Source organism: Amphiprion ocellaris, chromosome 12, assembly GCF_022539595.1.
Source record: "Amphiprion ocellaris isolate individual 3 ecotype Okinawa chromosome 12, ASM2253959v1, whole genome shotgun sequence".
Classification (NCBI taxonomy): domain Eukaryota; kingdom Metazoa; phylum Chordata; class Actinopteri; family Pomacentridae; genus Amphiprion; species Amphiprion ocellaris.
In genome coordinates this window covers 6671299-6684587 of record NC_072777.1, presented here as the reverse complement: position 1 = coordinate 6684587, position 13289 = coordinate 6671299, and the positions used below count along the sequence as shown (strand labels likewise).

Sequence of the window (13289 nt, the reverse complement as noted above, 5' to 3'; positions counted from 1 at the left end):
GCTCAGGAGTAATTACCCACAAGCAGGTACTTTATCTCCCCCAACAATGCTGTTGAAGATATTCCTACAGGGATGGGTTTTGTTCTGTTGCTGACCCTTCACTTTGATCCTAACTTCCTAACAAAGTTGGGTTATGTAAAGGCTAAATAGCTTAACTGTGCAATGTACATGTTTCTTCTTCTTCTTCTACTACACCAAAGTGGTGGACTATACGTTCTTTCTGTAGAGCCACGCTCCTGGCATGGCTAAAACTTTTATGACAACTAGACAATAATTCTGATTTATTGAGGAATAAATGCAATAATAAACTTTAGGATGCACTGAAACTGCCTCTTAAACACAGCTCATGACATGATTTACATTCTCTGAAGGTCTTTTTAAGCGGTCCTGTTCATGTGACATGACAACCTCTTCCCTGATCACAGACGTTTCATAAATATGACTCAGTCAGGTCATATACTTTATGATGACTTTATAATTCAGGTTATCTTTCATATTCCGGCTGAAATATCAGAGGTGTCTGGGTGAGCCTTTGGAATAGGACACCCTTGTTATGATGTATTTGGTAGCTGAGTTGGGACAAAGCTACGGTGACTGGTTATAATGAAAACCTACGGGCCCGCCACGGCTCGTGATTTCCCTTCATTGCTTCATCCAGGACGCAGCGTCTCCATCACCTCCACCGGCTCAGATTAATCACTGCTCATTTCCACCCTGCCCCTCTCTCCCCTGGCCCAAAGTTCTGCTCCTGTCTGCCTTTCTGGATCCTCCTCTACACCTTTTGAACCTTAATCATAGCTTGGATAGATGGAGGGGGGGGAAGGAGGGAACCATCGGGTTGAGCAAAACATTACAAGTAACAGAGCTCACAGGTAATAAGAACTCCATCTAGTCTGTACCGAGCAGAAATCCACTCTGAGACAAGCTCGGCACTAAAATCCTCTCAAATAACTGCAGAATGTTTTCAGTGTAATGTTCGCTTGTACAACACCGTACAGACAAACAAATTCATCTCATATTGTCAGCACTTGAGATTTCTGCAAGTGGTTTGGCATCAGGAAAATATCAGTTTTCAGCATTTTTACTGACATTTACTACCTGAAATGAAATGTTTTGGAATGATTTACACACAAGACATTTAAAGTATCTGCTGTTAAAAAAATAAACTGTCATGTGTCACAGGAACAGACATTCTCCAAACTGCAGCAGTCAGGATGTTTAGCTTTTAATACTTCTGCCTGCTCTTGTCATGACCTTCATCTCAGGTTTTGCTGATCTGGTGACTTCAGCTGGTCGAAGATTTAGATCATGTGCATGAGGAATTTAAAGGGATGTCAGCCAAGATTTAACTGGTTAAAATTCATTCTGACAGCAAGAAGAATGAGCAGAAAAATCATTGCAGCTCTGAAAGTTACTGCTCTGGTGCTCAGAATATGAAAATGTACAGACGTTTGTGTAAACAGCTCACATGCAAATTTGGACTTGTGGACCAGATACAGTATTTCAGCTCACAGCTGCTGCATGCTTTCTTTCCTTTCATGGCTCATTTTAACACAGTGAACTGACATTTGATGGACTTTTAAAACTTTGTTCTGATATGTGATTTAACAAATCAACTACCAACACAATAATCATCAGATTCATCCATAATGACAATAATTTTTAACTGCATCTCCAGTTCAAATCTAGCAGGAAATATCAGCTGAATCCCATCCTCTTCACCTTGTTTCTGAAAGAAAATGGTACAGAAAGCGTCTAGCTCATAGAAAGATAAAATGCTAGGAAAATCCACACTGCAGCTGAGAGTGGAGGATCTAATACATCAGTGATGGACAGTGTCCATACAGTAACAGAGAGCATCTAAGCTGCATCATGCATATAAATCATGTCCCTGTCCGCATAAAAGGAAGAAATATTTGTATATCAAACACACCAGTGTTCCTGTGAATTCCATAAAACAGCCCCTTTCTGCTTGTACTGTACACCTCGCTGCTCTCTGGCTTCGACTCTGATAACAAACCTGGCCATCACTCCCTCAGGTTATGTTTTTTTTCTTTATTATTATATATATATATTTTAGGAGACATGATTGAGTGGAGCCTAGCGCTGTGGTTCTTGGCTCACCTTGCCTTTGGTTAGGTGACACATTAGACCGCATATCAAGGTGAGAGGCTGAGCTGGATGAGTCACAGCGAGGGAGGAAAAAAATCTCTACACAACTCCAGCTGACAACAAAGACGCTGCTCTTTGTGTGCTCTAGTCTGGAACGCAGAGAAATTTCACAGAGAAAAGTGAAACTCTGTGGTGACGAACGACTGCTTATTGTACGTGTCTCTGTGTTCCAATGAGGCCGAAACTAACTTTCCAAAAGCCTGTATTTTCTTTTGAACTAAAACTGAATTTTTTGATGGCGAGTCCCTAAATTTAGTTTGAATATTTTACTCCTTGTACATAAAAATCTAGTGGAAAACTGAAAAGCTGAGGACTGACCGTTTCATTCTGACCACAAGGGCCAGACTTAGTCAGATGTATATTTGGTAGCACAGCTAAAACCAGCACTGCTTGTTAAAGGTGCTACATGTATCAATGTGAAACAGCTCTATTCATCACTATCATATACAGAGAATTAGAATCAACATACATGGATGTCTTACCTTGATAACTTGGTGTCATTTTTACACTTTTAGAATAATTAAGCAGGTGCATTCTTACAGATTTGCAGACTTTGTGTCTGTGCTTTCCTTCTGGTATTTGTTATTTTTGCATTTCCCTTTAACTGTTTTGTATTTTTGCATGCAGACAATGTATTTTATGGATTCACAGCTGTTATTCTGTTGGGGGCTTTAAGAGTCTTCCATCAAGTAGACAGATTCTAGATGCCGTGTGCATCATGTCAAATTTCTCTGACATTTGGGCATACTTTGTATCTTCCAAAACTTTGAGATCCCCATACAAATTTATAATGTTATTTTTTTTTAGATTTGCTTTGTGGATTTAAACAAGGTTTGTGTGCACAACATAAGCCTGTTTGTTATTAGGAAAAATAGAAGTACAGAAGGACATAGTTTGACTAAAATGCAGATATAACAGATAAATAATGGGCATTTTTAGATCTGAGGCTACGATCACGAACACCCTATCATACACTAGAGGTTTTTAAAAGTTCCTAATGGTTTCCTTTTCAGATCTTTTCATAAAGCTGCTGACAAACACTTTTAGATAGAAACTTTTAGATGGTAGAAACAAAGAGAACTCCTGAGATAAGAGAGGGAGTGAAGTCGACCCCGCCGCTGTGGATGACACTGGGTTTCCACAGAGAATGATGCTTGATACGCGACTGAGCAATAAAACATTCATCAAAATACAGGAAAGTGAAGGTAGTTGGGTATCTAAGGATTTTGAGAAAAGGTAAAACTACCACATGACAAAAATAGCCCGTTACAAGAAAGAGAGCTGCACTGAAGATGTACTTAAGTGTAAGGAAGTATAATAAGGAAAATGTATTGAAAGTTTCAAATATCAAAGTGAAAGTAAAGCAAAAAATGGTCATTGTGACTGGTAGACAGTTGTTATTCATGTAAATTAGCTTTTGAAGTTACTTGTTTTGTCAGACCAGCAGTTAAAGCCCAAAAAGTACTCAGCTCTGTGACATAAATAAAAATTTAAAATTTCACTCTGAGGAAAAAACATTAAAAGTTTGACAACTTATAATATCATTTCCATTGTGCAGTTTTGCTTTTAAGTTGTTTGATTTGTGAAATTACTCATTTTATCTGCAGAGCTGTTGTCATTAAAACGCTCCAATATTAAAGAAAATGCTATTCTGTACTCAACCATATTATTGTGACAATAAGCCGGACAGACAAACTTTTGTATCATTGTGTCTGGGTTTTGGTATTTTAACAGTGGGACAGTGCTGCCACCATGAGGTCAAGCAGGAAATTACAACACTGACTTCAGTTATTTTCATCCAGCACACTTTGTTTATCACTTTTATTTTGATAGCTAATGAATGCATTTTTTGATATTTTGGCAACCTTTCCAAGGAAACTGAGGAGTTGAGTGCTTAATTGAAAAAAATGAATCACTTATACAGAGCGTTATATGTAAAGGTCTGTTTTCAAGGGATAAACAGCCACTATCAACATATAACTAACATTATCATTCTATATGTCCAACACACGGACACAATGAACTGCGGCATTTTACTATGTTAGCAATTCTTTGTGATACCAGATTCCTCAGGACTTTAATATCCTCCAGGGGCTACTGTCTGCACTAAAAGGCTCACAGCGAATTGCTCCAAAAACTGAAGAGCTTTAAACTTAGAACTAACGTGCCCCTTGGTTTTAGGAGTCTCTCCAACTTCACCCTGCCAGGAGCTACTTCTCAGCCTCAGGGTGTTTTGTGAATTCGGCCCCAGGACTGCACTTCTTGTTATACCGGTAGTTAAAGTTACAAGTTTCGCAACTTTATTTGTATCAAAATGATAATGAACTCCGGGTATAGGAGCGTCTATTTGGGGAATTTCTGTGTATCAGGCACACTGAGGCTTCAGCTGCTGCTTTAACACACTGGACACTGAGAAGATATGAGAGGATGAAGTCTGAAGCACATCTTTAATTCAAGCCCTTAATAAGATGTAGCAGCGAATGTTTTGACAGACAGAAGGTCTTCTTCAGAGGGGGATGAACTAGTGGCAGTCAGGACTTCTAATTAGCTGACACCCAAGCAGCTAATGACTGTATCTCTGGAGCGCAGCACTCTTCCTGGTGGCAGCAGAAGAGCCGTTACCAGCAACTATTTTTGTGCACTGTCACATTTGGAGATCTTATTCAAAGGGTTTGAAAAGTTTATTGTGAAGTTGCTGCTGCCAGTTACATCTACAAAATCTGCAAAGTATTTTTTCTCCTATGAAGTCATCAGGATCTCTATAAGTGCTGTATATTCTAGTATGAAATTTATGGGTGATTTCCTGCATGTTTGGTCTGAAAATAAGCATATTTGTCACACCTGTCAGGAGGCTCAACCCTGCGAACCCCATAACTTGCCGGTGGGTTTAAAAGGCAAAGAAATGCAAAAATAACACCATTTATTTGGGGAGTTTCAGACACTGGTAATTCAACATAAGCACCTTATTTGGATTTTTTGTATATATATTTATGAGTGGTGCTGGACTTAAAACATCCTGTTCGAAACATGCACACCATATAAACTGTTGTTGTTGGTGGCCTCACTGCCTTTAATCAGCTGTATTTACCTCACAGTGGCATGCATATACAGCCTGGTGTAATTAACTGCCAATAAACTCTAACAAACCATTTAAGTGAAGTCACCTTGAAGACAAAAATCACTTCAAACAGAATTAAAACCAAACCTTTCCCCCTTTAAAACTGCACCAATACAAACATCTGACTGAACAATTCATCTTTTCTTTCAAGAGGTGTTAGGTTTCCTTAATTTTACCAGCAACTCTCTTCAATCCTTGAGCTCCTCACCTTAAACTTGTTGCCGACGCTGATGAAACTGAGCTTTCCAGCCTTCTGCTTGACGTCTTTGTTGTTGTTGGAGTTCTCAAACAATTCGCGAACAAAGCGGTCCTTGGACTCACTGACCAGACACGCCAGAGACATGTGCAGAGCGTCATTGTTCTTCTCCACAAACTTGGTCTGAAAAAGGGACATTTTCAAACAGAATCAGGAACATGTCTAACTCCTGAAATGCACTGCCTTGTCTGTTGTGTTTTAATGTGACACACAGTTTCAATTTAAAAAACCTATTACCTTCCTGTCCCTGCTACATCTGTTCACTGTACAGCAGAAGAATAACATTCAGAGCGACTAATATCAGAATATAGAAGCTATATAAAACAGACAGTGCAACAGTAGTGTTTCTGTATGATTTTTATGATTCATTTAAAATCCCCTCACGGCTACGTTGGGTGTATTTTGTAGAATCTAATCTAGTCTGAATGGTCACTTGCTTTCATGTTAAAAAGCTGTGGTCAGGAGTGTTTTTCTACAGCCCACTGATCAAAGAAAAAGAAATAAATTATTTTTGCGTGACATTAATTTCAAAGATGGCTGCAGGAAAGCAGAGCGTGTTCTGTGAACGCACTGTTTCGTAGCACACGGCTCCTGCAAAGTGTCTGATAATGAATCCTTCATCGTCCCTCACGTTCCTGTGGACGGCCAGCTTAGACTTCCTGGGAACCTGAGGGACACACACACACACACACACACACACACACAGAACATCACGTGTGAACACGTGTTGGCGCACACACACAATAAAACACTTAGACTCAGCAGAGTTCCTGCATATTTTCCATTTACAATGGCAAACTAATTCCAGGCCCTGTCAATCACTCACTGCTGAAAATGAAGATTACGATTCGGTGGCGGTAATTTAACTGTCAGCTACACCACATCACTCTCAGGCCAAACGCTATTTTTAACTGAAACTTACTGGATTGGCATCAATGTAAAGAAGCCATGATTATAAGAATGTGACTACCTTTTGTGTCTTGTCGTTATGGATGAAATATGTCGTAAAATAATTCTATGACCTGTGCAATCTAACACAATCCAACACAACAGCTCTGCCCTTAATCCCACTTTGAGGAAGCTTCTACATTCTCAGTTTTGGATTATGATATCAAAAAGTTTAAAATTCTACTCTACTTCTTCTTCTTGAGGTCATATACAGTATAAAAGAAAAAAAGGTTATATTCTGGTAGCTGGGACCAGAATCTTAACAATAATGGAAAATAAGTATCCCAAAAACCCACCATTTTCTATAATCAATATGCAATTTCTAGCCTGAATTTTACATTATGTGTATATTTTGGGGTCTCTTTAATGTGAGATGCCAGATATTTACATGTGCAATAACAATAAAATTACCTGTACATATGATTAAATAACGTCGTCATTCAAATAATCAGGCTTAATATTCAATAAACAAATGATGAGTTGACTTTTCTTATATCATTTTACATAATAGATCTTACAAAAAAAATGCTTTAAAAAAACTGTTGAAAAAACTGGCAATTAAGTTTTAAATTGTAAAAATATCAAACATATCATGTGCAGAATGTCTTTTTAAATTGTACTTATAAATGTGACAGATCTTTAATGTTAAAAAAGGGATGTCCACCTATAAAATTAATAGATTTACTATTAATGTATTTGTTTGTTTGAAATACTTTTATATGATTACAATAATAAATAATACGTCAGTTTTTATTCCTAACTTTACATAAAATTCTTGTATATGTCCTAGATTTTATATTTATGTTATTTCACATTAGACAGGCTAATTCAGTCAGTTGTTGTGATATTATTGCTACTTTTGTGTAAAATCTTGAGTTGTTCACTGAGCTGTGCAGGTGAACATATAATGAGATACAAAAAAAAGCAGAATCTTAAAGTGAGGTATTTACACAGAGACAAAAGTAAGCAAAACATTAAAAAAACTAAAGCCGCAATTCCTTGAATAGTAGGACAGTTAAATTCCCAGTATGTCCTGATTCCAGCCACTCAGATAACAATATTTGCTGCTTGTTTTAGTCACATATCGTAGCGACAGAAACATGTTTCAGTTTTGGGCTGTTGGTTGGAGAATATTCACAATTTCAGGATGTCAGGTGGGTCGTGGGAGGCAGTGATGGGCTTTGTGACATTCACAGATTAACAATTAATTGGCAGGACAAGAACATTTGGAGAAGGTTTGTTATTTTTATTGTCTCATCTATTTGCTCTGTTTTTATCATTTTTGCTTTTATCATTTCTTATTTCTTGTCTTATTAGCAGCTTGCACTTAAAGCATTTCAAACTGCATCAACCTGTATGAATGCTGCTACACAAATGATAGAAAGTTTGATTTAATGAAACCAGAAGTTTATAACCTGAGAAACATTCAGAGGAGGTGGAAGCACACTTTCAGAGCTGCCTGCAGTCTCTCGGGCTGCACTTCAGCCAACTCTGTATGTAGCCTGAGAGGTAACACCCAGGGCAAACAGGCTGGCAAATCACTCGGTGCTGCTTGTTTGCAGGCTTAGTGGTAAATAAAGAAAACTGACAGAGACATCTCTACATTTTTATCAGCTCCTCTATTCTCTCATCTGGATTATGAGGCTCAACAGTGAGCTCCAACTATTGAGTTTTGAGTTTTTATTGATTAAATCAAAATAAAAAAATCGATTCCCAGTGGACATTAAATGCTTGTGTCTTAATTCAAACAGTTTTCAGAACTCACTATAAGAGGCTTGTTGTTACAACGACAGCGCCAGACATTCCAAAGCCTTCCAGTTTCCTTTTTTTAACAGACTCTCAAGGGACTTACAGTCAGGCGGAAATGGTCCTTGTGTTTGTTGTGAACAGTGTCGGTAAAGTGCTGGTCGCTGGGTTGAGGTAGACGGTTCTCTTCGTCCAGGATGTCCAGGATGCCGACCAACTTCGCCTCCACCAGGTCTGCAGAGAAAGTGGGAGAAGCATGAAGAAAAGATATGCAGCCTCCTAATGAAGCTGCTCACAGATCACCTGAGGCCGCTGGGCAACGTGACCGATTAAATCGAGGAGGGGGTGATGTAGACGATTAAAACCCTAAATTAAAGTTTAATCAGATGGAAAGAAGCATGGAGATCATAACAGTTTCTCCTTGACCTGATCTGAATTGGAAGGTGATAGAAAACGAGGATCTAATTCACTTAATTGTAATTATCGTTATTATTATTGTACTATTACAGTTTAGTTCACTTGGAGGATGAGATGGTGTTTTATTTTATTAACATGGTGTCAGGAGAGGTCATTTCAAAGTTCAGCAGGTTTGATATCAAAAGTCTTGTGGCTTTACCTTTTTAAAAAGAAATTGATGAATAAAACCTTCAGTGCAGAGCTGTGGATGAACAGCAGCTTAATTTGCAGAAATAATTAGCATCCGGCGCTTGTTTGACAGAGCTTAAGACAACCACTGTTACTATGTCTTTGATGCCAGTTTGTACACTACTTTTGGTCCACTTGCTACAAACTGTCAAATCCAGCATGGTACAAACTTGTCATACACGAAGGATACGAGTCTATGGTGCTCACTAGACTGTCAACTCTTGCTCATGTTGGACATACTGTAATTTTACATTGATTAGTCAAAAGAAAATGACCACCCCTGCCTGATGCACTGTTGGTCTTGTTTTTGGTGCCAAAACAGCTTCAAATCACTGAGGTCTAGACTTCTACAAGAGCTTCTGCATTGTTGCCAATACAATCATTAAAAACTGAGTGGCTATTAAACACAGAATATTTTTTTATGGGTGTCACCAAACTCTGCAATTTAGATTTTGGAAAGTCTAGAAGAGCAATATGTTTATGTTAATTATCCATTCATGCCAGTGGAGGTCCCAGACATGAATACTCTCTATCAACTCTACTGGAAAAAACAGTTCTTCTTAGAATACCCATGGCCTTAAGTGTGAGGAAGACGTATCTGGAGTTCACCTGCACATAAAGGATAAAAGGATACATTCTGGTTTTGAAAGAGGAGTTTAGGAAACTTATCTATGCTCAGCTGGAACACCCATCTCTAAAGAGAGGACCGGTCTACGACACCACTTATCAGGTACTTATAGTGCAGTCCTGAAATCCCTCCCTAGACAGTTTTACAACCATTAACACCTCAAGGCATGTGAGTAACGGCTCATCAACAACACTAGCAATGCCTGAGACTCAGTTAGAACTCAGGAAGCCTCTTGGATGGGAGGTGAAATGGGAATGTAAAGTAGCCGAAAATAAGTAAAGAAACCCATAATAGGGGGGTTCATGGAGCTTAAAAAAGCTGGTTATTTCCCCCACATGGAACTACCCCCAAAATGGAGCCAAATAAATACAGATATTACATTTACAGCAGTATTACATTTTACAGAGCTCTCTTTTCATCTACCACTGCATTTTAAAAAAATGCCCACATTGCAAAGCTTTTCAGAATCCTCCAATTACATCATTTTGTCATTTCTCTCTACCCTCATTTCTATTTTCCTCTGTTTCTGCATAAAAAACATAAGTAAAATGTAATGCGTCTGATCCCTGAACGAAACCTCCAGTGTTACTTTGAAAGATAAACCTTTAATGTTTAATAAAACATGGGATCCTTTCAAAAACTCAAACCAAAGAAATCTGAATCAAAAGTTGTGAGTGTATTTGATCTTGCTTTGTTCATTTTCATTTTATCTCCTTTTGTTTGTCCATATTGGGTTGTGTTGTTTTGCTTTTATTTATATGTGTGTGGTTCTAGACTTTGGTGCTCTGCATTTGTGTTTATGTATGGCTGTAAATTCCTATAAATTGAAAGTAAAGTAAAAAGATCAGGGCCACAGAGACCAGACACACATCCCTGTGACGGAAATTCTAAAAAAAAAAAAAAAAAAAAAAAAGAAGCTGCAAGGGTTACAATGCCTATATTATACAGATTAAGGCCTCCCTCCTGAAAAGTCCAGTCTGCTCTGATTGGTCAGCTGACCCCACAAAAGGGAGGCAATGTCAGTTGCACACAGAAAACATCAGCTCTATGAGTTAAGGCAGAGAGGTGAACCTTTAATAGAAGCAGCTCCAGTGAGGAAATAATGGCAGACTGCGAGGAAGTTCTTTGCTTGACACCAAACTAGTGGCTGGTGTGGTGTTATGCAAACATGTTACATGATGACATTGATAAGTGACAGAAGAAAAGCCTGGTTTGAAGGTGATGCATTTCAGGCCAGTAAGGAGTAGCGTTTTAACTCCCTTTGGTGTGGACTTGGGGTTTGTAAGTTTGGAGATCTTTTACATGCACAAAAAAGCAGCTGTATGACACACTGAAGGATGGGGAAAAAGCAAAAAAGCAGAATATGGGCTCTTGAAACAAAAAGCTCCCAACACTGACAGAACACAGAGCCGAGGAGGAAGTTATGCAGGATGCCTGAATGATTCAGAGGATGACGTGAGGCATTATTGAGAAGATACGATTACCTACGCATGTTAGAACAAACACAGTCTTTCTGAGTAATGTTTCCTGATGTGAATTGACAGAGCAGAGGCTGTTTGATACAGACTCCTACTCACAAACTCACTCCATTCTACAAAGCAAGGTCAGCGGAGGCCTGAGCACAGCTGAGCAGCAGCCAGATTCTCTCCTGAAAAACTCCAGGAGACATCTCTTCATCTACCCCTCCATCTCTGCCTGCTCTCAGTCACTGGAAACAACATAAACACTATACAGAATAAATGAGAAAAATAGCCTGTGCCTCCATGCATTGATGACAATGAATGTGTGAGCAAGACTTTAAAATGCTTAAAGAAGCCACCGCGGACTTCAATAAAGTCGCTTTGTGATTTGTTTAATGATATTTTCCACTAGTTTCTAAGTGTTCATTTCTACTTTTTCTTTCATGCTTTAATAGATCTGCTCTTTGCGCAGCTGTAATTTTCTGCTACATCAAGGGACATTTTTATGTTCTCGGATTTGAGTGCGATCAAAGAGATGCTGCTGCTTTTACAACACGCAACAGGAATCCAAACAAACAAATACATTTCAGTAATCTACAAGCCGATGCACAGAGCTCATAGTAAACAGTGTGTGTTGGCCCAACTCCTGCTCCCCTCCAGCTTACTCTGCTGTAGTTAAGCTTCTCATATTGATGCTATTTCACAGAACCGGACATCAGCAAAAAGCATAATTAACCTCCCGTCACCTCTTATCACCTCACATCTATCTCCCTCTCTGTTCATCGAGTAATGAAGACACATTTCAGTCAGGACAGGAGTTCACATTCTCTGGGCTTCGTCTTTCTGCCACTTCACTTTGTTCGTTCAGGAAGCAGCCCAGAAGGCTCAGAGGTCAAGCTGTGGAGAGGCAGCTCTCGTGAAACTGAGGGCGAGGAGCCAGCAGCGCATTAAAGCCAATAATGAGCAGCATGCCGACGCTCGTAAATACAACTTTCAGTGGTGCCTCGGCCTGAACAGCACAAGAAGAATATGTGTGCACAAACTGTAAACGTGAAAAATACAAACACTGTGAAATACAAACAGCAGCAGCTGCAACTCACTGAAGCCTTCAGCATAGAGACTCAAGAAATGTTTGTGTAAAAGAGCAGGAGGAATTATGTGATACATCTTTCTTTATTATGAGCACAAATAAATCTGAAGCACTGGCTATTGAGTCCAGACTCAAATACCAGGCCAAGGTCAGAAAGTGCCAAGTCAACAAGTCATGAGTGGTAAGTTGAGATAAGAAGACTGAAGTTCCGGGTTAAAACCTTCAAGTTCTACACATCGTTCCAGACACGTAATAGACAAGAGCTCAAGGTTAAAACAGCCTCATGTCAAGACGGGAAAATGACAAATTATGAAATACTACACGTGCAGGTAAAGATAGAAAACCCTACAAAGCAAAGTACCAAGTCATCAACAAGTTCCAAATGAAAACGAAGGAAAGTTCCTTTTCTGAGTTGAGAACAAGTTTCACAACAAGAAAGGTGAATCCCAAGACATGGCCCTATTTGAGAACTACAAGTTCAAATCCACACAAGAAACCCAGTGAACATCAAGTCCCAAGTAAAAACCAACAAGAGTCAAGTACAAGTCATAATATGGAAGTCACATTAAGATCTTTGATCATCAAGTCCAATCCAATGTCAAGGTTTTAAACTCTGAAATCAACTCCCAATGAGGATTGGTAGGCAATTCCAAATTAATTCCAAAGTCAAAATCTGCCTATTCTATGCCAAGTCCTAAGAAGAGCATCAAAGTCTTACAGCAAGTCAAGATCATAAAGTGCTGAGTCATCCCAATAAGGTCATGAGCCAAGTTAAGACAGGAAATATGAGAGTAAAGATCCCAGAGAACACTTAGTCCCACATCAGGCCCCAGGCAGAGATCAAAAAGTTCAAGGTCAGAAGAGGAAAGTTCCAAGTCCTGAGCTCCCGAAGAAGAAAAGAGAGTCCAAAGACATGCTACAATTTTTGTCCATATAAGAAACTCACAAGTGCAGTACCCAGTCAAAATCAAGTCCCAAGTAAAAACTGAGAATTTTCTACTCAAGATACAAATTCAGTTACAAGTCAATACAGTAAAGTCACATTAAGATTGTTAACTCTAAAGTCCTATGAGATGAAAATGCAGTGTTTTTCTGCGTAGAGTAAAAAGAGCTTAAGTATGCTCCAAAAGAATGGAGGGTAAAAACAGTGATTCATTTTTTAACAGCTTTGTTAACTGGAGTTTAATTTACTCAAGTATAAAAGATACTTTTGTTTGTCAAATGAA

The 13289-nt window shown here is 38.8% G+C and overlaps 1 protein-coding gene across 6 annotated transcripts in view; it reads right to left on the bottom strand.

The window, feature by feature from the left end:
- Positions 1-13289, bottom strand: part of myo6a (myosin VIa) — a 201577-nt gene that overhangs the window by 80780 nt on the left and 107508 nt on the right. For all 6 annotated transcript variants that reach the window (XM_055015731.1, XM_055015733.1, XM_055015734.1 and 3 more), the window contains exons 16-18: positions 8347-8474; positions 6118-6213; positions 5499-5669 (exon numbers count right to left, since the gene is read on the bottom strand). In XM_055015731.1, coding sequence (XP_054871706.1) covers positions 5499-5669; positions 6118-6213; positions 8347-8474 — 395 coding nt within the window. The remainder of the gene's footprint in view (positions 1-5498; positions 5670-6117; positions 6214-8346; positions 8475-13289) is intronic.